This window comes from Lissotriton helveticus, chromosome 5_1 (assembly GCF_964261635.1).
Source record: "Lissotriton helveticus chromosome 5_1, aLisHel1.1, whole genome shotgun sequence".
Lineage (NCBI taxonomy): Eukaryota > Metazoa > Chordata > Amphibia > Caudata > Salamandridae > Lissotriton > Lissotriton helveticus.
In genome coordinates this window covers 1,802,165,076-1,802,191,767 of record NC_136065.1, presented here as the reverse complement: position 1 = coordinate 1,802,191,767, position 26,692 = coordinate 1,802,165,076, and the positions used below count along the sequence as shown (strand labels likewise).

Here is a 26,692-nt window from a genome sequence, read left to right as displayed (position 1 = left end):
ACCGCCGACAGCGAGAGCCTTCATGGGACAGTCCATATCCAGCTCCTGGTTGTCGTCGACACCTTCTGGTCCACGTGGCTGCAGAGACAAGCTTCACGACATCACCTGATTGTTTCGCGACATCGCCTGGTTCCTTCCTGGTTCCTTCCTGGTCACTGGCTAGTGAACCAGACTCTGTCCCCTCTGCTTTCAGGTACTCTTCATCCTCGATCCGCCCTTGGATCCAACCGGACACTTCTCTCCTGGTCGCCTGCAGCATCTTTCTCCAAGGCTCCATAGGAATCAGTGACGAAACCCGACACACTTTGACACCTATGCACCTGCTTACTGTGGGTGAGGTAACGCGAGTATTTCGGTACTCTTGTGGGTATTGACTATCCTAGTGTCCTAGTTTCAAGTAGCTTTTCCCTAGCCCATCCGGAAGTGTCCTAAAAGAACGAGGGGCATATTATCAAGGACCGGTGTTGAAATTATCGCCGTTTTATCGACAGGAAACGGCTGATAAAACAGCGATTAAGGCTTGATAATATGCCCTTGTTAATTCCCATAGAAGCCCATGTTCTGATGTTAACATGGGCTTCTATGGGAATTAACAAGGGCGTATTATCAAGCCCATTATCGCCGTTTTATCAGCAGTTTCCTGCCGATAAAACAGCGATACTTTTAACACCGGTCCTTGATAATATGCCCCCTAGTTTCCATTTCTTTCGTTCCCATTCTAACTCTATGGTAAATTGCGTGCGTGTAAAGACACTGCACGCACATCCCGTGGGCCTCCTGCTCCCTATCCTTTGGTAGTACAGCATAGCTCCAGCGATTCTCCAGGCCCTAGGCCTTTCCTTTGTTTGTGACGTGGTTCTTATACCACTTTTTTAGTATGTGGTTCGAAGTGCCCCTAGGGCATTACTGTATTTTGTGCAACTTATTGTATTATAATTGAGTATCTTGTTATGTGCTTGTGCCTCTGACCTCATAAAGAGTTCAGAGGATTGTGTTAGAAATAAATACATATATATTTTGATATACAACCTGTGTGGTGTCCTTTCACTTGGTATTAAAGGGGTTACATATGGTAAAACAGCTGGCTTTACATGTCCTCTTGAGTTTAGCCTAAGACTGCTTTGTCCATGCTACCACTAGGATAGCTGGTCTATAAGGTTGACTTTACAACCATCACCATAAGGGTTGTTTGGACTGGTGCAAGGTGCTCACTAGAATAGCGAACATCATATACCAGGCCAACTTCTCACAATTTGTCTGTTACAGTCAGAAGCTGTCTCTTTTTCTATCTCATGTTTTTTCCCTCTATACCCTTAACCAACCACCTTCTTTCGATGGCATTTGCCACTCAACCCTTTTTTGTACAGATGTTTCCATAGGTGAGTCCAGGGTCCAATGAGCATCTTCAGGAGAGCAGGAACATGTCGGGCACGAGTAGTGTAGCCTATAGGACGCATTTAAGTCTGTTTCTGAAACCAAGACATAGGATCATGTATATCTGCAGTGTTGAGGAGCACAAGTAATACTTTGCTGAATGGCGTCACAACAGGTCTAAAAACCCAAACTGACATCATCAAACCAAGGAACATTATACTGTGCCTGTTGGCGGGGGTTGTTAGATACAGTGCTGGGTACATAGAACTGTGTTTTTCTCGAACATGGATGGCCCCTTTAACACATATCTACTCTCAGAGGGTTCAGTGGCACTTTGGTGTTCCTTATATTGAAACTGTCTGCCCTTTACCTCTGCTGAGCACACAATCGAACTGACATGTCAGTATTTTCACTGTCCTTGCATGATAGGAATATGGCACGTCATCCAAATACATTCCCCCAAATATTCCAGGGCTGGAAGGGGAGGTTCAGTTTTCCTGTCCTCGGATATTCGGGCATATTGCTAAGCCCAAGCTCTATGTTTTTTAATTTTCAGGGGAACATTGGAATTCACTTCATGATTAATAGTCTATGAGGGTCTTAGCAAGAATTCAAATGAACATTTATGGAATTTACCAAACTGCAGTTATGATTCTGTTATCACTGTCAGCTCAGAGGTCAATAACAAACGGTCAGGAAAGTAACCCTTTGCAGTGCTACGGAATTGCACATATCTTATACATCAACATGGAGTCATTCTGTTAAGAGTGAATATATGAAAGTAATAAACTCGTTTTAGAGAATATAGGACTGATTACTTCTGTGGTACGGGTCAGTAATCACTCTTAAGTGGCAGGAACTTCGGGAGGTCCTGCTGAAATTAGGGGAATATTTGTAATGCCCGTATCGGAAGCTAAGAGAGCTGCATACATTAATGTTTGTAATTTTACATAGAAGCTGTGTTACTTAGTTGTCTTAAACTTACATCATACTTAAAAAGCCCAACAGTATAGTTAGATATACTGGGACTTCACGTGAACACAGGCTACAGTGTACTGGGACTTCACGTCAACACAGGCTACAGTGTACTGGGAGTTCACGTGAACACAGGCTACAGTGTACTGGGACTTCACGTGAACACAGGCTACAGTGTACTGGGACTTCACGTGAACACAGGCTACAGTGTACTGGGACTTCACGTGAACACAGGCAACAGTGTACTGGGGCTTCAACAGTGTACTGGGGCTTCATATGAACATAGGCTACAGTGTACTGGAAGTTCACATGACCATAAGTCACAGTGTATTGGGAGTTCACGTGAACAAAGGGTAAAGTGTACTGGGAGTTTGTTTGAACCTAGGCCACAGTTTATTGGGAGTTCACATGAACATAGGCGACAGTATACTGGGACTTCACGTGAACCTAGGCCACAGTGTACTGGGAGTTCATGTTTAATGTGAACATAGGGTGCACGGTGTAATACTTTACCCCGAGAAGCTCAGAAAAAAGCAAAATATTTATCAGGAATCACCCTCAATGTTTGTGTGGTACTACAATGACCATAAAGCACCTGCTTGGGTTACTGAGCCAAAAACTAAATATAATGAAGTTGTAAAAGATGACCTGTGACATATAACTGAAAGGGTCAATCCAAAACAAAACTAGAAACAGAGAAAAGGCTATTCACGCCATGAACTGCACATGAGTCCATTTCTGATGTTTGGGTTTTCCATATGCTATAGTATAGAGGCAATTCAAGTGAATGTTCTTAGTAACAGAGGACTGGGATGACATTCACGACAACTAGGCATGATTCGATTTCAGTGGAAATCCTACTTATGGTCAAAATAGTGAATATGGGGGTGGGGTGGTGGGGAAGGTAGAGGACGTAGTGGGATTTTTATTTGCCACTTACTACTAAATCAGGCCTCAGTCATTAGAGCCTAATGCTATTACAGGGGTGAGGAATGTCCAAATAACAGCTACTGATTCTTGTTTAAGACTGGAATATCGAGATTTCTAGCGCACTTAGCAAACGGTGAAAAGTAATTTAACACAAGGTTATCAAAGGAAATCACTCTAGAATAACTTATTAAGTTAAACATTGCCATATGTCTTCAAGACAAAGGTTAAACTTGGAAAATTAAGCACAAATATCTGTTTTTGAGAAACATAATTTGAAAAAAATGCTCAGGTCAAGTGGCTGGAGTTTCGTTCATGTATAAGGACGTGGACAGGATGGAAAAATGCCATTGATAGTCCATGTTAATTCGTTTATGTATATACTGCTGTTTTGAAGTTACAGGAGGTTCCCAGTCTAACAACAGGGAATTATTCAAGCATGTGAATCTATGAAAGATCCAATGATGGAGAAGCATGCATGTCTTTCAAGTGCTTTCCAGGGCTTTATAGGGCCCATCAGGTGAGTGATTTCCTAATACATTTCAAAATCCAAGCAGACATCATCAAAAGAACCTGTAGAATGCCTATTGTCGGTGATTGTCAGTGATGCTGGCTATGTAAAAAGAAAATCATTTTCTTTACGCTGGGTGGTCCCCTGTAATAGCCCTTTCCAGTATTAACAAAAATTATCATTTGAAACTACAGTGTTTCAAAGTATGTGTAGTAACATATTGTATTGTGTTGACACAGCTCTACTTTGAATGAATTACTTGATTGATAATTTGTTTAAAATAATCAATAATAAAACTTAATCATGCAAAAATGAATTAAAAATGTGAGGTGGAGGATCTGTGTGAATAATGGCAGAATTAAAAACAAGGCTTTCGGACGTTGTTGGAGAGACTTATGGTCTCCCACGTCCTGTGTGGCCAACTAGTTTCAGCCAGGCCTTGGATAAAAAAACTGGCTTTCTTCAGGACCTATGTGTAGGGGGGTGAAACAAGGGGCTAACGTGTAGTGAGCACCTTATGTGAAGCACTCCTTAAGGTGCTCTATATGCGAGAGGAGGTTTTTCCTCTCGGTTTGTACTTCCTAGATACAGAGGACAAACATCATGAGTCTCTGGCGGGGATCTGTGAAACTCAACCACTTTGTTGTAGTCACCGGATATGCTGCTGCACCTGTAGTGCCCCGCCAGGAGCTCTGTCGGGACATTACAGGTGCAGCAGCAGATCCTGGGGCCCATTAAATAAATTAATGGACTGGGACCTCCAGGACAGCTGCTTTTAACCTCACACAAATCACTTCACTGCACACTCACATAACAATACCTGCTCCGCTGTAATCAGGCATCGTAGCACACCTGAGGCACACTCGGTGCCTCGGGTGGGGCCCGATGATGAAGCATGCCACTAACTAGGTTGGTGGGTGAGGGCTTTCTTAAAAAACAAAAAGTTTTTTCCTAAAAAGCAATTGGTTTTTGAACTACTAGACACATAACCCTTCCAGGTAGCTAGCTCTTGTTGATTAAGTTAACCTCATAGCTGCTGCCGTCGGCCGCTGAACGTTCGGAGCACTACCTGGCTGGTGCTGCGAACGTTCAACGGCCAACGTGGCCCCGCCCACTCTTTGGAACGCCCAGCACTGCGCCGAAATAACGGCCGCAGCTAAGGCGTTAAAATACTGCCATAATACTCCTCGGTTTACTGAGGAGCCATTGCATGGTTGTATAAGCTCCAATCGTGCGAGCACTAAAACTGAACCAGCTCTCGCGTTAAGTGCTCAAATAGTCCAGCAACTAAAGCCAGAAGAGCAAACGGCTCCATGTGCAAATATCACATGTTAATAATACAAAATGAAGTGAAAGCACTTTAATTTCTTCCAAACAGTAACACGTGCCCAAACATGGAGCAAAGAGCATAGCAGATGGGTTTGGACAATACATCCTTCTCTTTATTCTTAAATGTTTCCATCTTGCTTTGGGCTAGAGTGTGCAGTGAAGCTGGCAGCACATCAACTTCTTTTCCCCCTGCTTATTTAAACCTATGAAAAGGAAGGTTGTTTTGCCGCAGTTAGCTTCTTTACAGCCAAATGTCCTTGTGTTTTCGGAGATATTTGCGAGATTTATGTGTTTTACACTGTCGAAATTTGCCTTGTAGGCATATTAGGCCCAGTGCAATTTTTACTTCCTTCCTCAACGCAAACAGTATTTGGCCTGACCGCTACCTCTTGTCTTTTGCACTAAACTCTAAATCACACCGTGGGATACATTAACTAACATTTTGTGCCAAATTTGCGTCGCAAAAAGTGACACATATCGCAACCAAATATTTATTTGAACTTTACTCTCCAGCGCAAGACTAGCTTTGTGCTGGAAATTCACACGAAAGTAAACCACTACTTACCTTCAAGGGGGCGTTTCACGTTTGATGCAAAACCTAGCTACGAAAAAGTAGACGAGGTTTTGCATCAAAGAATAGTACCATCTTGAAATTGGTGTTATCGAAGAAAATGGTTTTATTTCTCCAATACTTTCCTGTTTTTCATGTGTGCTGCCCTGTAGAACACACCTACAGGGTAGGAAAAGTTTAAACATTACTCTAAGCATAGTATTTTGTACTGGAAGGCTACCCAGACATCATGCACGCCCTCTAGCTTAGGGTCAAAGGTGTGTGAGTGACGCTAGCTGCTTGATTGTGTGCCAGCACTGGAGAGAGAGCAGGACAGCACTGTATCTCTGTAGATATGGCACTGTCCTGCTCTTCCATCTCGTGCTATACAGCGCAGCAACTTTGGTTGAAGTGCTGCGCTGTGAGCCACTTTAGTAAATATACCCCCTCTTGTATGACCATGACTAAGCAGCTTCAAGAACAAATAAAAACTAGGAAGTCTGGGTGGTTTCCAGGTATGGAGAGCTGTTACTGGTTAAGGAGCACATCTACAACAACACCACTCCACATGCTCCCCTCTCAAGTATCTATTTTTCTAGGCAACAGTTTAAGCATAGGATTTACACAGTATTATCCATAAGCTAGCTCTTTACCATTTTTTCAGAAACATTTTTATGTAGAGGATTAGCTAGTGCTATCCACGCTGAGTTGAAAAATGACAAATGCATTTTACCATTCTAGGCACAATATTACAGCTTTGAATTGATAAAATACCAGCCAAACCAACCTGGGTAGTTTCTAAGCTTAGGTGGAGAGCTGCTCCTGTTTATGGAGTGCCTCTACAGCACCCACCCTCTATATCTACCCACCGCATATGTTTGTTTTTCTAGCAAACTTTTTAAGCATATCATTAACACACTACTACCCACAGCAAGCTAGAAAAGTGAGAAAACATCTCTAAGCTGAGGATTAGCTAGTTCTATCCATACCGAGCTGAAAAATGACGACGACATTTTGCCATTTCAGTCACAGAATTACACATTTGGATTGATAAAATATCACCCAAACCAACCTGGATTAAGTAAAAAACAGCTCTTGAAATATGTGTTTCACTCTCATTAGAGTTTTTCAGAGAAACATAGCTTTGTCCAGACATAATGGGGGGGGGGTATTCAGTATAGGTTAACACTAAACACTCAGAAGCTTAAGAGAGAAAAGAGAAATTTAGAGGCTAGTCTCAAAAGTTTCAAAGGTAGACAGGGTTTTAATCATGCCTTGGTCAACCCAGGAGGTTTTTTGATTCTCTGCAATACAGCTGAGATTATAATGATTGAATTATCAGTAACCTGTTTATATCCAGCAGTTAAGCAAACAGTCTTGGCATTATTTAGTGCTGCAGTCAACTGGTGTTTCTGTTAGCCAAATGAATCGTGCTTACTGCCGTGGCTACATAAAGATGAAAGGCTGAGTTAGTTTATTGAGATTCAAGCCTCATCAAAAGACTGATTGTAGTAATCTATCAATTAAAAATACATTTGTACAGTATGTACCTTATTGTACTGTTTCAATAGTGTGGGATACTACCTTCCTCAATGACTATGACTTTTCCAACCTGTCATTGGTCATGTGCAGAATTCACATTCAATAATTTTGAATTGCAGCCACCCCCAAACGTACCAAGGTGGCCGTTTCATCAAGGTGACTTACAATTAAAAGGCAAGGTTGGGGTTAATTTTAATTCTTTTATTAAAGATGGTTCAAACCTGAGTCTGCTTTAGGGAGAGAGACAAGTCATTCCATAATGTAGACACTATAGGGTACATTAGGCTTAAAAAATAAGGAACAAGTCGTTTCTACATTTGCCTCAAGGATAACTTGTAATGAGATGTAGGATGTATCTACAGAGGCAACTGGACAGGCCATGCCTCTCTCTAGTTCACCTTTGACTTTAATCACCTCTATATGCAAAAGTTTCAAGTCACTTTTTCTGTGGAAGGGCCAATGTGCCCATATTCTTCAGGACACCACATGAGTGATTTTCATGCATTTCCTTCAGCCATCCCGGCAGGACCACTTACCGGCGTGAGCAGCTGTGCCGTGTCATTGAAGTTGCCCAGGAAGGTCATAACGTTGAGGCGTTCTGACAGGCGTGGGATCTTGCTGAGCTGGATCATGAAGCGGTCCTCGTCGGAGAGATCGTCCAGCGGCTTCTGCTCCTTCAAGTATTTGTTGATGGTGATCAGCTCGTACTCGGTGGGGATGAAACGAATGAGAAGCTCAAGGAAGTCCAGGTTGAGAGACTGCATGTCAAACCTGCAAGAGAGCCGATGGCGGGGTGGTCAGAGAGAGGTCTGCTAAGAGACAACACATGTCAAGGCAGGGTTGCAGTACTAAGAAAAGTGATAGCTGCAAATCTTGGACTAATCTGATGGTAAGCCCTGCATTCAAATCGGATCATCTTGGTCCTGCCTCAAAAGAGATGCTTCACCCTGAACCCGCGTCGCTGCTGGGTCATTAGCGGAGATTTATTCAAGTATTCTATCCTTAACATTTTGAGTTTTTTGTTTTCTCCATGAGATTAGTAGGATGGAAGGAAGGCAAGGACAGGAGATGCTCCATGTTTGCAGTATATGTGACATACTTGCAATGGGTGAAATATGTGCTCGACTCAAGAACACGAGGTGCAGGGTGTCGCAGACTAGACATGATGGACCAAACACTTTATGTTAAAAACCTCCATGCCACGGCTGGGAGATGGATAAGGGCGACTACAAGGTGGAAAGGTGGCTTCAATCTATCAGAGTATGTGAGTGTGAAAAGGCAGGGTCACAACAGTAGAGTGGCTGCTAGAAGCCAATGGAATGTCACATGGAGAGCAAAGGTTGGATAGGCCTCCAAGTGACTGCCTGCATTTGGTCTATCTGGAACTGCCTTCATTTGCCCAACCTGGGATTGCCTATGTGTGATAACTCTGTGATGTCCTTAGGGGTAGTAAACATGTGGGTGCAGATTTATGACTTTTGCTTGTCAAATTGTGCCAGCCGTGGCCTGTGCAGATAAGAGCGGTGGGACCGTGGGGGGAGGGAGGGTGGAGAGGGGGGGTGTTTGAGAGGAGGGGGTTGACAGACGAACATGAGAGAAAATTAAATAAATAAATAATTTTCCCTTGTCTGTCAAAATCCCTCCTCACCCGGCCCCACCACTATTACCTGCACTGGCTACGGCTGAATTGTGCCCCTTTGCGCAAAAAGGGTAGTATTATGGTAGCAAGGGTACTACTATGGTAGCAACCCTTGTCAGAGTTCTTTTTATGGGGGATATATAAAATGCTCTTGATTGGTAGAGAGTGACCTGCCTTGTGGCAGTAGTTGGCACTGGGCAAACCGAACTCACTGTTGGCAGCAGCATGGCCTAGATTAATATGCCCTCATCATCCCCTTGTTCCAGTAGGCGTCTAGACAAACAAAGCATTACTACTGGCCTTTCTGGAACTGTGCTGCTGATACTCACATCTGAATGGCCTTGCAGATATCCTCTCTGCCAAGGCCGGCCTTGCGCAGGGTGATGGCCAGGTTCTTGGCCCGGTTGATCTCGATAAGGTTCACCGTTGTGGGGGGCTTCTGGGTTGACTTCACCTTCACAGCTTTCATGTGCGTGCTCGGGCCCTGGACTTTGGTCTTAAACTGGTCCTCAAATTCACTCATGTTGAGCTCCTAGGAGGACAGAAGATGGGAGAGGAGAAGTAAAGGGCTGGAGGAAGCAGGGATTGGCTGATGGGAGATCCAGTAGCAGAGAAGTGACAGCTAAAAGGAAAGAGAAAAAGAAACAAGTAGTTGAGTGGGAAATGATGGCAGAATAATGGAAGAGACAGATAATAAGGAGAGAAAGCTTGAAAGAAGAGAGTGGGTGAGAGGAGGTGAGCTCAGGGGTTGTGAGAGGTGAGGGGTGCAGAATGGAAGAGAATATGTGGGGAGTAGAGGAAAGGATAGTGCAATGCAAGTAGTGCGTGGGAGTGAAGGATGTAATCTCTTCCCACACATCAAACACTAAAAATGGGCTGATCTTAAGATCACACGTGACATGACAGATGCCACCACATATAACATTAGACATCACCAGTGCCATTACATATCACCTTACTGTTTGCATTGATGTTGTCATCACTCTAGATACAGCACAACTTCTTTGTGTGGATATGAAGTCCCATTGGTTGTTGCATTGAGTATTGTGAGTTCACGATCAGCCCATTGGGCTGCTAGTGATGGTTTTCATGGTGGACGTGAAAATGGTGGCAGTATGGAATATTTTAGGCTTTGTCATTGAGCCACAATGTCTCTTTAACTGTGGTTATTCAGTGAATAACTTAGGCTTTTTCCACATGTGAATGATATAGGTGCCTATTCACAATGGCTTTTTGGAGTGCATAAATTAGTACACGCGTGATACACTTTTACGTACTCTTAAATGCATCTGTGATTTGGCCCTAAAACACATAAAACTGAAGTAAACTTAGAATATTTAGGGACTATTCATATACAATTAGAACAAATAAAAAAGGACTGTGTCCTCTCTGCAAACAAGAGGATGGACACACAGGCATGTAAGTGAATGTAAAAGAATATCACTGTAGTACTACTTCCTGTACACATAAATGTTTTTGTGAATAGGCTCATAGTGTTTGCAGTAGTTAAACCATCATATTTATATGTTTTTCCCATTTGTTTTCTAAGCTTTAAATTAAAAAAAAAGAACTTTAGGGTTTGCAGTCAGAGCCACCTCTGTCCTACTAGTAGGCCTTTAGCCAGCGTCCAACCCTCACCACGGACAGCCTTTGGCCATGAGTAGCGGGGTTGGGCACAGACTAGGCCTGTGGCTAAGCCTGCATCCAATCTCATGTGAGTCGATCCCCTGCAGTGCCTGTCTCTTGGCAATGCACGACAGGTGGGCATGCACCACCCCCTCACCATGGGTTGGTCACAGATCCTGCTCTGCAGCCAGGCTCTGCCTACAGACATTGATGTGACTCAGTGTTTAGACACAGTAGCTGGCTGCGCCCCCAACATCTCTTTTTGATTTTCTTGTTTTAAATTCACACATTTGTATTTATTGACAAGCTTGTACAGTATGCATGTGATTGTGTACCTCAATGACTGACCTGTACCTTTCCTAATCAACCCTCATTCTCTTCGTCCTTCAGTTTTGCCTACAGTAATACCTAATACGAGTGTTTATTGTTTTTTTCTTTATTGGTCTTCCTAAAACTTGTAAACTCACTAAAATTCGAAAGTTAAGTAAAATGGTTTCCGTTTCTAAATAGAAAATGGCATCTGCATGCTCTCGATTTTTTGTGATTTGTGAGTTTTCCACCCACTCAATGCATTTTTCAGATTTTTGGTGCTATTTTTCTACGCTTTGTGGTATTTATCTACCGCATTAGTGGCCTAGAACAGATCGTTAGGTCTCCCCTTTTATGTGAGTTTTTCCATTGCCAAGTTTGGCAAATTTGGGACTTTTAAGATAATTGAGAAAATAATTCAAGCCTCATTAAAGTTGAAGTCAAGGTAAAACTATGCTTACTTTGAAGAAGATTGCAGAAAATGAAGCGGTGGAAATTATAGAGCTCTCTGAATGCAACAAATATTCTGCAGACATCACAGCATTCAGGAGGTATTTTTACAATATATTAGATTCATCAGTTTAGATGTACCACTAGGAGGGAAGAGGCTGAGGGCCCAATTACGAGTTTGGTGGTCTTACTGCCAGACCGCCGCAGTGACGGTCCCAAGAAGACCGTGTTGTTGGCAGTCTTCTGCTGGCCGTATTACCATGTTGCAGTTGTAGTACTCGGCTGCCATTGGGCTGGCAGTATACAGCCGAGCCGATTTCTATGCTCCTGATGGCCTGGCCCTCTCTTGGCAGCAGAGTCCCGACAAAGTAACGGTCCTCTGCTGTAAAGATAGGTAAGTACTATGGGGGACTATCACAACATACATATATATGTTGTGTATGTGTTGTAATGTATATGGAGGTTATGTGTACTGTCTGTTTGGTGGCATATATAAGACAACGAGCTAAAGGTAACTGTCACCATACACCACATACAATAAGTGACAGAGAAGCCTACTTCAGTTCTGGCGACGACTGGGTTGCTGTACATCATTGTCTGGGGGCGGAAGCACAGGACAGACCTGGACAATGGCGTCCGACACGGATTCTGAAGTAGGACCTCCAAAAAAGGTGAGTTTTTACTTCTTTTACTACTTTTCCACCTAGTCGCTCATGGCGGTGTCCCCTCCATGAACAGCTCTGTGGAAAAGGCTGAGCTTAATTTGGAGCCTGGAAGCTTGGGAAGACACCCTCCAAGACCTGCCTCTGGCTCTCCCACCGTTGACGCGGGAGAAGGAGTCTCGGCGGCCCAACAGCAGTCTTGTAGCCAAGTTCCCGCCAGGATCGTAATCGGGCGGTCGGACCACCAAGGCAGCGGCCGAAAAAGCAACAACGGTCCTTCTAGGATTGTAATTGGGCTCTGAGTCTTTCTTAAGGTGGCTTTAATTAAAAGAACTATTGAAGAGGCTTCCATGTAGTTGATAAGGCCACTCAAACATAGAAGAAGTAGAATCTGCTGTGATGATGGTGAAGAATTGTGTTGGTTCTTTAGTTAGGAATTGGTTTGGATTGGTATAATTATATACTGGTGGGTTGCTCCGTGCCTCAATCTTTTCATGATGATATACTAGTAAGCTTCCTAAAGACCTAATAGATTGGCACTAGAACCAAGTTCCTATGACGTTATTAAATATTATATAGTATGTTAGCTGAAACCATTACTTACTGTAAATAAGCATTTGTATCCCTATTGATTTGTTCAGATCACATTCTTTTTTTTTGGGGGGGGGGGGGGGCGATATATAGCCCCAACACCTACTTCTTAGAATATTTCCTCATTACAAAGACAGCATCAAGAAAAAAACACTTAACCTCACGAGCTGGGATTTCTTATTTTTGATTTACATTTTAGAAAATTGGCACAATCAAGCAGTGCCTGGTGGACAGGTCTCATAGATAAGTGTGTGGGGCTTTTTTTCCCGCAGTTTACGGGCCTGATCTATGGTTAGGGGTGCCGATTTTTACCGTTGATTGTTCAAGCATTACCACAAACATTGCCTGCAATAAAAACAAATACATGCAGTCTCATATACCCTACAAAATGCCAATACATTGTGTCTTTACAAGTTCAAAGTTAGTCTGATTGGTAAATGAGGGCCACTTTCCAGCTATGTGGTTCGCTAATGGGGTTCACCGTTATTTTGGTACCCGGGCCTATTTTACACCTCTGGTGAGTGCGCCCTGATTCTCTTGGGGTGCTTTTGTGTATGATGTGACTCTACATATTGTGGATAAGGAGCATCTCAGAGACCTGGTAGACATCATACAGAAGTATTAATACAGGTGCTTTTATTGTTTACGCCAACAATTCCAAAATTTAACAAAAACAAGCACATTGTTTGACTCAACTACTAGTGGCAGAATATGCACAGCATGTAAGTAGTGCTCAAGTAAGACAGGTAATGACCACTGGCCACCCTTTCCTCAAAATACCCAGCTACAGAGTTCTCACCTGCAGCACCTTTTCATCATTAAGTTCCGTGAAGACAGTACCATTGATCTGGGTGGGTTTTAGGGCCACCCAGTTAAGAAGAGGCATCCTGAACTTGGTCTGGATAGGCTGCTTGATTTTCACACCTGAAAAACAGAACCAAATGAGTGAGAGAAACAATTAAGCACCAAACGGATATATAGGCACCATAGAATGTGAAGCCCAAGGGGGCGGCCATCTTTGAGATCACATCTTTGAATGAGAACGCAGGATTTATGAGAAAACCTACAATGTTGTTTTGCAACACACCTACCAATTCTGCTTTTTATCAAGGGCCACCACTGTCTTAAACCCTTGAAAGACTAAATAATACCTTACGGCCGTTTGTGCAAATTTGAAGAAAAAGGAAACAAGAGTGAAACTAGCTAAGCATAAAGCCAGGTCCTGCCTATAATCTGAGGAAGTCGGAAAGGGGGAACAAGGGGACCCTACTCACAACGGAACCAGGGTAATTTAAGTATTTAAGAAAAAACAGTGGTTCCTGTGGAACAATACTTACTATTTACTAATAATGCAAAAAGCAAAAATTGCATATATGCTCATTACCTGCGCATATATGCAATTTTGCTTTTTGCATTATTAGTAAATAATAAGTACTGTTCCAAAGGAACCACTGTTTTTTCTTAAATACTATAATCTGAGGAAGGCGGAGCATATTTGAGGAGACCGAAATCTAATTTTTTGAGAACAAATTCCCTGTTGTTTGAGGGCGCACTATGTAAAGGACAAATTGCTTGCGTTTTGAGAGCTCTTTACCTTAACCCCTTCGACGCTCATGACGAGCTGGGCTCGTCATGCAGTAGCCTCCTGCTACGCTCATGACGAGCCCAGCTCGTCATGAATGTGCGAGGATCGCGAAATCCCAGCACAGCAGGGGAATTCCCATAGCATCCAAGAGGTTAAATGTCAAGGCATACCAAATACTGAATGAAGTTAATTACTTACAAGCTCTCTGAAAGCACATTACCTACTTTAAAGGCAAGCAATTTTTTTGAGGTGCATGGCTACAAAAAGAACCATTATCTACCAACTGAGAGTAATTTAGTTACCTTCAATTTGAGGAAACCATCACTACATTTTCAACAAGCACATTGTTTCCTTTTTCGGGGCCCATCAACTACCACGTCAGACCACAGTACTCTCTTTTGTAGAATACATTTTGTATGGTTAGAGCACACCCCTGATACTACTGATTATGATAATTTCAATTTCTGGGGACGTCCTTTTTGAGGCCACATAATGTATTTAGTGTACTACCTACTTTTAGATTAGGATTTTTCTCAGTTTAGGAGTAGTAAAGTTAGGACTCCTAACTTTAGGACTCCTAAACTGAGAAAAATCCTAACTTTAAGACTTTCGGTATTCACAGAAGGCATTTAGGAGTCCTAAAGTTAGGACTCCTAACTTCTGTGAATACCGAAATGAGTAAGTGCCTTCTGTGAATACCAAAATGGTAGTAAATTTAGGATATTGTCTTAAGTTAGTTCTGTGAATCGGGCCCTCCATTAGCTACTACGTGAAGGAGTCCTCACTTGTATAAGGTCACGCATATCAATTTTGCAGTACTGCACGTACTGTGACTGTCAACACACTGGCCACAATGATCAACTCGAATAAAATATTAATTAGAAGTGCCCTCCAAGGAAAGGTCAGGTGTAATGTTACTGAGCGTTTGAATAGAATTTCTTTCTAGCCCAGTGCACAGGCAGCACACCTGGCGGGACACCGCTGGTCACCCTGGTGACCCTAAACACCATGAACCTGTAAACCAAGTGAGTGTGATGATTGAAGAATCATTAATATGGCCAAGAGGCCACTGCTCCCTTCTCTGGTATGGTAGGATGGTTCAGTGAATTTAACCTTTGTCCCTGAAATATGCAATGATTGACAGCTTACAGGTTGGAATCCTGGCAAAGGAAAACTGAGCCTTCCATCCCTCTTAGGTCAGTAAATTTGGTACCATAAACTGGGTAATAGTAACACCTGCTATTTACAGCACTTAGAAATGGCAGAAGTGTGGCATGAAGCTCTATATAAGAAAAAAGTTATATTTATAAGACATTGTCTTCTTAAATAAATTAAGCCTCCTTAAACTAACAACAATTTATTTGTAATTTCAAGCACTCCCAAGAGTCACTGTCAACAGAGAGGAGTGCTTAACACACGGGAGCCATCTTGTCTCAAAGCCACCTTTGCCACCTCCCCAAAACTATCCATTCCTAATCAGTAGGGTAGATCAGGGGTAAGACCAGAGTTTTGAGAGTGAAAAGTTCTGATATCAAAGGAATGGTACCGAGCGATCAAACAAGTTTTTAAAAACCTGATGGAATGTGCTACATTTGTAAAGGACATAAATCAAATTTCATTCGAGTCTGTTCTAACAATCACACACACACACACACACACACACACAATCTCTCTCTCTCAGAATTTGCATTTTAAATATATCTGTATTGTTTGTTTGCTTGAAAAAATGCCTTTTTCTTCTCATCGTAAAGACCCACTGGACACACCTCATTCAAACAGGTAACACAATATCAGATCAGTGACATTTTCAGTATAGACACGCTCTTAGTTCCCACTTAAATGTCTTGTGCGCCGTGTATGTGTGACTGAGCTTGGATAGGCATAAAACAGTCATCCTTTGTCAGCTCTTGACGACAGTGGCCTATCCTTTAGCTGGGCAGGCATGACTGATGCAAATGGTATATCTATAGCATACTGGCCTACAGCGAAATAATGAGATTTTGGACCTGGCTGTTAATCCTCCATTTTTATGCCCTGCAGGCCCTCTCCTCACCTTTTGACTGATGGTGAAGACCATTCAAGGAAGCCTCCTTTCGCTCTTACCTGATCTGTCTGCAGGAGCTGAGGTAGCTGATACACCTGTGTGCATTCCTGGAGGTGGTGGAGGGGGACCCGGGCATGGCATTCCCTGGGCGGAAGTGGGTGGGGGTGGTGGTGGTGGAGGTGGTGGTGGCGGCGGTGGCGCCTGGGGAGATGAGTGGCTTGTTTCAGGAGGAGTATTTGAAGGGGATACATCCATTCCAGGCAGGGGTGGGGCTGGAGGAGGAGCAGGGGGAGTTGGTGTCTGTGCCGGTGATACTATGACTGATGTGGCGGGCGGGACTGGAGAGGCATGTGGGGTGGGCTGAGATAATGGGCCAGGTGACACAGGTTGGGTGGGCTCATCAAGCTGGGCACCAGCGAAACCTGGCAGAGGGGGTGCAGGAGGAACCGCTGGAGAAGCCACAGCTGTCGTGTCCAACGATGGCGGAGGTGACGGCGGCGGGATTGGACTATCTGAAATGAAAAGACAAATTGTTTATTTGAAGTGGTGCCTAAGGATACCTCTCTGTTTCTAGCAAGAATGTGACCAACCTCCCTTGCTACAGACAGCCTTTTTTTTTTGTTAAATATCTTTTTATTGTTTTTGGTTATCATAATAAACACAATGTCATCACAACCGCAGCAACTGTTGCGTGAAGAACATTTACAGAGTACATTGTTAAATAAGTCAACAGTGATTCCACATGGGACGAGAAGGACTGCTTTTCTTGTAAGCTCTTTCTGCAGCAGTCTCCCCTCTAATGGTGCGTATTCTGGTAACTCAGCACACACTAGATCCTCCAGCCAACCACGCATGTTGCAATTGTGCATATTTGATGAACTAGGATGTGTGTAGACTGTATTCTGTACAGAAGGTCGTTAGGGATTTGAGTTCCCTTCCTTCATTGATATCCCCCACCGTGGAGATTCACAGCATATCCCACACCCCGAAGCCTTGCAGTTTAACAATCTCTCTGAGCCATGTCCTTCTACAATGTGGCATTTCTTTGGTGATTTTGCAGGCCCCCTCAATTGATTGGAAGTAGCCTGAGAATACCTTTACCTCTACAGAGATAGTGCTGGTGAGTGTGGGGTTCAAGTGTCGCCCTCTTCATTCTATGTGTAGAATTGTCTCTCAAAGCATGTACCTATTCATTAATTGAGCCTAGATGTGTGGCCCAAAGTAGACCTCAATGTTGCATAATGCTACCCTCCAGGGGTTGCACTGTAAAGTCTTCAGCGCTATCCTGGGCTGCCTACACTGCCATAGCAACGATCGTACCTCCCCAGCATTGTCAGTGAACACTGTCCTAGGCAGTGGGTGGTATGTATTTTGGAGGGGGTAGAGTAGTTGGGCCAAGGTAATCATTTTAAAAATGGCCACCGGTCATAGTAACAAGAGGGGAAGGTCTTTCCACCACTGTGCATCTCCTTAAAACAAGATATTACCTTTCCAATGTTGCGGTGTTGACACACCTCACTATAAGGTGTCATAAAGATACCGAGATATTTAAAACCCTCAGTAGTCACCTTGAAATCCACCAGCAGGGGAGGCCAATCATGTATATGCCCAGAACAAGTAGACTTATTCAAATTAATCTTATATCCTGAGTGTCTCCCATATTTCTATAGGGTGTGAAAGAGAATGTGGATAGTTGCCAGAGGTTCTGTTACGTATAAAAGAATATAGTCGGCGTAGAGGTAAATCTTCCCCTCTACATCATTAATGGGAGTAATTAGGAAATCCCTGACCCCTGGGTGTGTTTGAATGGCACACGTCAAGGATTCCACAGTAAACTCAAAAAGGAGAGGGGATAGGGAACACCTCTGCTGGGTTCCCCGTTCAATTGGGAATCTCAACAACAACTTCCTGTTCATCTTTTTCTGCTGCTATCAGTTCAATATATATATATATATATATATATATATATATATATATATATATATATATATATATATATATATATATATACGAGCACTATCAATTTCTGCAATTTCGGTCCAATCTAGTGTACAATCCAGAAAAGGCCAATGGACTGCATCAAATACCTTTTCTGCCTCTAACGACAGAAAAACGTGTGGAGCTATACAGTCCTTGACTTCCATCAGCCACTTATGAGTTCTACCGAGATTCAACCGGGTAGCATGACTTGGCCTGAATCTGGATTGGTCATTGGGAATGAGTGATGTGATGAAACTGCAATAAACTTGTCACAAGTATTGTGGCTAGTATTTGAACTTCGGTGCTTAATAATGAAATGGGACGGTTTGAGTCACACCTGTCTTTGGGTTTCATGTCTTTATGTAAGACCATGATCGTGGCTATTTGGGGGTCTAGCGGAAGAGTACCATCCTTGCCTGCATCTTGGTAAAGATTTAATAAGTGTGGTCTCGGTAAATCTATGCAGCTTTTATAAAACTCGTCGGGAATACCACTGAGGCCCGGGGTTTTACTCAGGTTTCAGCTTAGAGGCCACCTCCTGTACTTCCATCAATGTTGGGTCACCTTCCAGCTCCTCTACCTCTTCTTCCCCGAGCAGTGGGGTCTGAATGGCAGCCAGAGAGTGGTCTATATCTGAGGCAATGCTAAGTGGACGCGCCACATAGAATAATCTGTAGGAGTCCGCAAACACCTGAGCAATTTGTATATCTGTGTTGTGTGTTGTACCATGTCATCAATAAGACCCTGTGAACATCTGGCTTCCACCTCCTTTTTGCTAACCCAGACAAGAAGCTTCCCCCATTTGTCCCCAACCTCATATAGTCGGTGTAGTGTCACCAGTCTCTGCTTTTTGGCGTTGCCCTGCGCCAGGTCCCAGTACTCTAGTCGTAAGGGCTCTAACTGTAGAGAAACCAAGGGATCTTACCTGCTAATGGACCATCCCTCTAAGTGGAGGATATGTAGCTTTAGTTGTTCCAACTTCTCAACCCCCCCTTTTTCCGGGATATTACATTTTGAGCATTGTCGCGTAGCACTGTTTTCTAGGCATTCCACAGTATAGCCTCAGAGGTGACTCTGCATTTTCTAAGTAGAAATGTTCAGTGTCAACCCAAAGACCCCTTATTACCTCCCCATCTCACAGGTCCTTGGCATCAAGTCGCAACCTCGTGCTTGGACAGTTGGACAGTGTTCCTAGTCGCACCAGAAGCGGGAAATGTTCAGACAGGCCCAGGCTAAGTAGTCGTCTTGCCCTAACGCTCCCACCTCACCAGTAGGCACAAATATGTAGTCCAGTCGGGAGTACGCTTTGTGGACCTCTGAAACATATGAGTATTATCTATCATGCGAATGTTGACAACGCCATACGTCAGTTAGCCCCAACGTGCTAGCGAAGCGGGCCAGCTGGGTTTTGTGTGTTAGCCCCTCATGTTTCTCAGATCGAACAAGTGGTGCGTGCATTACATCATAGAAATCCCCTCTTATAACATGAAGGTAAAAGTAAGGACGGCAGCCGAGGTGGTGCAGACACATATATCAACATTATGAAACAACAGGTGTGCAAGAGGAGCAGAGGTCTGTCGCCCACCCCTTAGCACTACTCAGGGCCTAAACACTGTACTATTTAAAACATTAGAACAAACAGAAAGAAAAAAGCCAATGAGTGACCACCCACAGCAGTCGAAGAGGGACTGAGAATAGTCTCTATACAAACTCAATTACCCGTGGGGTGTCGGGTGTGTGTTGCGTGTCCATTTGTCCTGTCACCAGCTTACTGTTGCCATTTTAGGGATCTGGTTGTTTTGGATCTTGTACTTGTGCCTGTGGTGGCTGCTGCCTTGGCTCTACATCTTGCTCCAACACTGAAATTTCGGCTGCAAGGGAATGCAGACTCTCAGACTCCGAGGATAACTCATCCTTTCTTGACCCTGAAGAGGAAGCCCACGATTGGCCAGCGCCCCTGGCCCTTTTTGAAGATTGACTTGTTCGCCTTTCGTGTCTGTGGAATGCCCCCTTCCCAGGCCTGTCCTCCTCGGCCTGTCCTCCTTGCCCCTTCGTTGTGGTCTGTGGCCTCCTCTCCATCTCCGCTGCTGGCTGTTCTTAGGTCTGGCTCTGAGGCAGTTGTCATTGGAATCGTGGTTCCTTCTGCCAGGGCAAGATCAAAGACTCTTCTATCCACGCTCAAGCTTCCTCTGGTTATTGAAAGAAGTGGGCCTTTCCTTGATAAAGAACCTTTAGCTTTGTTGGAAACAGCAACATGTATTGTGGTTAGAGGGCTCTTAGTTTTTACTTTCCCTGAGTCAACATATGTCACTGGCGTTGGACCTGATGGCTATAGTCAGGAAATACCATAATGTTTGAGTTTTTGTACCTGACCTACCCTTTGCGATGTACCTCCCGAAGAATCATGTTCCAATCCAGGAAGTTAAGGAACTTTGCTATGATGGGCTAGGTGAGGCCCTGGTGAAGGCCTGCCGCTCAACGCTCTGTGTGTCTGTACTATTAAAACACACGCAGAAAATTGGTTGGACTGTAGTGTGGCCTTGAGGCAGTTTGCCAACAACACAGGCACACTGGCACCTCCTGTGTCCTCTGGAACGCCAACGAAACTGAGGTTATTTCTATGGAGGTCAATGTTTTGCATCTTCCAAATGCCATAGTACATCCTTATTTGTGCTGCGGAACTCTTCCAACTCTTTCCGGAGATCCAGTACTACGTCCTCCACCTCCAAGGGTCGAGTCTCAGCCTTTGTTACTCTTTCTGAGACATTGAGTAGGTCTTGGTGCAAAAGAGACACCTCCGAGCAAACCTCCCCTATCTTGCCCTTCAGCACCTCTCTCCATGATTGGATCATTTGCAATAATGTGGCATTACTCTGCAGAGACTGTAAACCCTCCTCATGTTTACCTGAGGGCCCATGACTTTGGTATAGTGGTCCATTTTTCTGTGGCAAGTGTGTTTAGTGTGTTTCTCATTCACCATGATGTTGGGCGATCAGCAGCTGTGCTAGCATCAGGCGAGAATCCAGTAACCTTGTGCAGGCTAACGCAAGACTGTCCAAGTGGAAAGGTAGGTGAGAGCGGGGCAGCCGAAAGGGCCTGGGGGAGGGAAGAGAGAATAATGGCGCAGGTCCCTTGGTCGAGCTGCAGGCCCTGTGTTTCTGCCACTGTGTCCTCCGCTGTACAATTACTGGGCGATATGTATTGCACTGGTCCGGATCACTACATGTACCTGCCCCTGTCCCCCACCACAGGGCGCACGATTCAGACCATCTAGGGGAGCAAGTGACTATCCTCTCTGTAGCCCGGCCAGACCAATATGTGCTGCCAGGGGTGTAACAAAGGCCCCGGCAGCCCACGTGGTGCGGGGGGCCCGAAGCTCCAGGGTGCCCCCTCGGCACTGCACTCTGTCCGGAGAGCTCCTAATTGAGCCCGGAGGGGGGCCCTCTACATACCTTGCAGGGAGGCCCCCTCAATTTTCGTTACGGTTTCTGTTGGGCAATGCCAGTTGCATCCAATGCGCACCCCTGCCTGAACTGTCACTGAAGAGGGTGAGGTGGCAGAATGCAGGAGTCAGGAGGGACTAACCCCGGTGAACAAGCAATCATTCCAGTGTCCAGTTGGCATCAGGACAGGGTTGCATGGGGCAATCAGGATGACCTGCAGCTGCCAGTGACCTACCTTCTCACCCGCTTAAGGCGCCTTGAGCCACCACCCAGGCCTCAATGTGCCTTCTGTGCTGCTCACCACAGGCCCTCAACAGCGCAGGTGATGTTCTACTATGTTGTCCCCCGGCGGCAACCGCACTCAGCGACCAGGACATGCCCCAATCCTGGGGCATCAAGAGGCACCACCTGGCAGCCTCTCTACTGGCTCACAGGCTCAGTGCTCGACCACAGGGTGTCGTGCAGTATCCTATGCTTGCACGCTTGGGCCCACCCTATTCAGCACAGACCCCGGCACCAGCTGCCAACAAGTCAGCAGCGCAATGTCTGACGCCCCCAGCAGTCTCTCCGTTTTCCCCTCGGGGAGGGGGATCTCTGTCGTGCCCACATGTGTAACTGAGGTGGCACTCAAGCTTTGCCGCTGGTCCACTCGCCCTGGGCCTCTCTCAGCGCCGGCCTTACCTCTGGGCCCAGTCACTCCTCACTGCTGCGTGTAAGGCATTCAGCGCCTCTTCTCTGCCCTGGAGTTCATCCTCACTCTCAGCCCCTTGCCCCTGCGGGACACCCCGGGCCTCGGCTGTGCGGGCCGTGTCACCAGAGCAGCCCCGCATTGATAGTGCGCCCTTGCTGGTTGGAGCAGGCTTGGCAGCCCGGGATCCAGTGTGTCTGCACCATAGCTGCCAAGGTTTCAGATTGCTATGTGTGACATTTTCTTATATTCATTGTAATTATGAGTGACATTTCAACGACTATGAGTGACACTTTCTCACTTGCAAAATGTAGCAATGAAGACAAGAAAAACATATCAATTACAGAAGTTACACCCATTTGAGCAACAAGGACCTCTAAGACGAGTCACATCATAATCCACAAGCTTTATTACTGAGCAGTGTGCCCTGGTCCTGCATGCCGCCCACTACCTGCCAAACCCTGCTGGTGGCACCAGCACCCCACTCGCAGTTTGTCACACAGAGCTACACTACACGCTCCGCTGACTCAGTGATACTTGGCGCACTGAGAAGTTACGTTGACAAGCACCACAGTGGCTCTCATAATCACCTGACTCAGGTACGAGCAACTACTAACACAGCTTACAGTCAGTGAGAAGACAGACTGCTATGTGATGTACAGTCAGTTCTCAGCTGTAACAGGGCAGACAGGTGGCAGCTCAGAAGAAAACCATGGCTGTGGCACAAGAAAAAAAATTAACTATCAAGGGTATTGCCAAGCACGCCTGCGCACATGAACAAAAGCAAGAAAAATAAAGATGCACAGTGAAATTCGGCCCAATGCTGAAACTTGCACATCATGAAAACTTCTCAGAAAACGAGCTGCTCAACGAGTCCCTATGACACCTCTGCAACACGTTAAGAGATAACTTGCAATTCTACCATAACGTGATGTGAATACAGAGCCCGCAAGCTGACCAGATGAACAGAGAGGCTCCTACTGCTGCATTCGATGGCAGATGACGAACGGTTACTCTTACAGTGCCGCCCCTACTCGTCAATTGATCAAGTTTAAACCGGCCTAGTTTTTCCTAGACCTGCTCTACTGCTGCATGCAGTGAGTTATCCAAGCTTAATCATATTAGTTAAAACATGTAGTTGACCGGCAGCACGGGGCACCATTAATAAAACAATTTACAGCATAGAGAGATACATCATGAGGCACTACTTACTAACTTCGCAACACAATTCTTCATACGGGTCGGACCGCACCTTGCCTAATGACTCCCACAGCAGCAAACACCGGCCTGGACATGATGGTGTGGCTCAACAACTCCAATGGCTGCCGCGGTCCGTGCGGGGGGTCTTAGTTGAGCCACTGGTCGGGCCCGTTGCCTGTTTGATGAAATAACCATTGCACAACGTTGCCATCCTGCAAGCAGCGCTGCCACGAGTTTAATTGAATTGTAGCCGCCCCGCACTTGTTAGTTTGCGCACGCGGTCGATCGTCACCACGATGTTGATGCACCTCTGATGCCATGACAGACTCAAGTCAAGTGAGTGACTAGTTAGTCACTCGATGCTGGCCGCCTCCCGCCAGTCTAACATGAGTTTTATTGGGCAGACAGCAGGGAACCACTACCAGGACTCTCCGACTCTTGAATCCCCACCGTTTCCCTGACCTGCCAACCACTTTACTTCACTTCCTCTTGGCTCCTCCAGGACGTAACGACACACAAGGTCACATCCAATCCTGGGGCCCCCACGGTGTGTCAGCTGCCAGTCTGATGAGAGTGCGAGTCAGTGGCGTCTGAAAGTCGCTCCCGCGGAATAAATTAAATGCAGCCAGGCAGCAGGGGAGGCAGATTATAACATTGTAGCACTCTGACTCCAGAGCTGAGCAGTCAGATCTTTAACTATTAACTTACGGAGCCAAAGTGCTCCTGGCAACACAAGTCAGTGGGAAGCAGCAGAACTGAGGCACAGAATATGCTATAGGCGCCGGCGGCGAGCTCTGCCGCGTAGCCAGTTTCAGACTGGCAAGATTAAAAATGCGTGACAATGCATTTCAGTGCGGTGATGCGGAACACCACACTGAAATGCGTTAGTGTCACACCCCATGCGTGATACTTGGCAGGCATGCTGCACAGGCCGCCTCTGTACAGCTTCACTACGGAGCACCTACTGCTGCATTTGGTGGCGGTCGTCAGCAGTCCAGACCAGGCGCTCCTTACTAGCGCACGTCCCCACCCTTGTTCAGCTCCTCCTTCCTACCCGCGGTACCAGGCCTCTGCGGTGCAACACCTGTCGCCCATGCATTTCCCAGCACAACTAGAGTCCCTTATCGCGGGGGAGCAGGTTCCGCGCCAAGGGACCAGGTGGTCTTCAAGGGCTGTCCCAGTACTCCGTCACCACAGGAGAAACCTCCCAGAACTGACGGTGCAAAACGCCAGCAGTCGGACCCAGGATATCTTCAGCTAGTGTCGACATTTAGTGATCCACTAACTGGCCAGGATTTCCTTTCCTCAAATTCCAATTTCCTTAGTGTCCACGGCCAGAAATCACCTAATAGTCACTCAGTGATGTGACCCCTGCATGTAAATCGCCAAGGCTGTACTGGATGCCCCCTACTATGGCAGGATTTTCTACAGATTAATTATCTCCGGCCCGAGCTCACGGAGAGTATGACTATTCAGCCATGTTGTTGGCTACGCCCCCCCCCCACACTACAGACAGGCTTAAGCTACTCAGCAGACTATGCGTCTGTTAACCTCCTTGCCCCATCCTACTGCAATATTTGTAGCACAAAAAGATTGATCATAAGGCCAACAGGGGGAAATACCAGTGGTGTGACTCAAGAAATGAAAGAAAACGAGTAAGGTGAAGCTAGGAGTGAGCAGGAAGCTTGCAGTTTGCCGAACTGTATAACAGTTTTTAAGGTTTACCTGATGCAGCTTGCATACTCTGCAGTACATACATAAACACTACATTGAGTCATGATAGTACCATATAGCACAGCAATAATGTAAGAACAGTAAATGGAAGATGTTTCCAGCTCTTGATTGCCATTTTACAACTTCGGGGCCTCCGCCACAAGTGTGGAGGACCTTTGTGAATCGGGCCCAGAGTCTTTTGTCCAATCAAGTTAAGAAGAGATTACAACTCCCAGTATCTCTTAGTTTGAGTAGTCCAAGGGAGGACTGGAAACAGGATGTTTCAGTAATTGGAGCCAGCTGATCCAACCTCTTTGAAGTAATTAATATGAAACTCTACAGCCTGGGTTGAAGTGTCTATTGCCAAAATATGAATCAAGTTCACCATATTTTTCCTGATCCTTAAAGGTCTCTAAGATGTTCATGATACGTGCTTTGATGCCACAGAAATCCTTCTCTAATCCCTGGCCCACTCACTCATGGTATGTCCCACCCCGTGCCACAGCATGAAGGTAGTACCTGTGCTACTTGCTGATGGAGCCTCTATCATGACGACCGTGATGTGGTCCGTTGTTGCAGCAGGAGGCAAGGCGTCAGTGTTCTGCTCCTCCGGCTCACGCCGTGGCCGGATCAATCCTTTGTCCTCCAGCTCCTCCAGACTCTGTTCAATGGTGGAATGGGGGCGTCGCATGGGCTCCTCTTCCATGAGCTGCTGACGGGAGCTTACCTGGTTGCTCGATTCATTAAAGCTTTCCTGTGGACACCATCAAGACAAAGACCATATCAGTGCATGCACACACCCATGTCCTGTAACGTAACTTGGGTTCAGGTAACAAGGTAGAGAATACAAAAGCATTTCTTAAGTACATTGTTCAATGGCATTCAGCATATTTGGCCTTTAAATGTAATTACAGTTGTTATGGGTCAACTGCATGAGATAATGGACTCTGGCATGTACTTTGTAAGTCTTATAGTTTTTGTTACTTTTATAACGTTTCTTGAGATTATTCGGCCTGAGCTATGATACGCGTGTGACTCATTGCATTTGACAGTTTCAAATCCCCTGAGGTGGCCTATCTAAAAAAGTTCAATAAATACATAGATACTTTAACATAAACGCAGACGGGAGGAATGAAACAAAATCCCAGGCAGCCTCCAATTTTAATTCCATTAACAAATCACCGTGTAATTTGCAATAGGGATGTTGGACATTAGCTGACAGCACTGGATCCCAACTCTGGATAGTTATGGATAAAAGTATGTGTGTATAGGTAGTGAAGGAAAAGTTTAGTGAATACAGAAGTCGGACTGTAATACTTTTGGGAATGCATAGCTGAGAAGTTGGCTCAAATGCTGCTGCTTGCTACAATTGAAAAGATTAACAGAGTTCCTTAAAGCTGTACACTTTGAGGCAACTATGGGGCATATTATCAAGGACCGGTGTTAAAATTATTGCCGTTTTATAGGCACGAAATTGCAGATTAAATGGCGCTAATGGACTTGATAATACGCCCTTGTTAATTCCCATAGAAGCCTATGTTTTGGTGTTAACAT

At 45.2% G+C, this 26,692-nt stretch overlaps 1 protein-coding gene across 1 annotated transcript in view; it reads right to left on the bottom strand.

Annotated features, from left to right (window-relative positions):
- Positions 1 to 26,692, bottom strand: part of FMNL1 (formin like 1) — a 382,798-nt gene that overhangs the window by 71,294 nt on the left and 284,812 nt on the right. The window contains exons 14-18 of the mRNA XM_078645122.1: positions 25,658 to 25,892; positions 16,174 to 16,626; positions 13,285 to 13,409; positions 9,177 to 9,379; positions 7,745 to 7,979 (exon numbers count right to left, since the gene is read on the bottom strand). Coding sequence (XP_078501248.1) covers positions 7,745 to 7,979; positions 9,177 to 9,379; positions 13,285 to 13,409; positions 16,174 to 16,626; positions 25,658 to 25,892 — 1,251 coding nt within the window. The remainder of the gene's footprint in view (positions 1 to 7,744; positions 7,980 to 9,176; positions 9,380 to 13,284; positions 13,410 to 16,173; positions 16,627 to 25,657; positions 25,893 to 26,692) is intronic.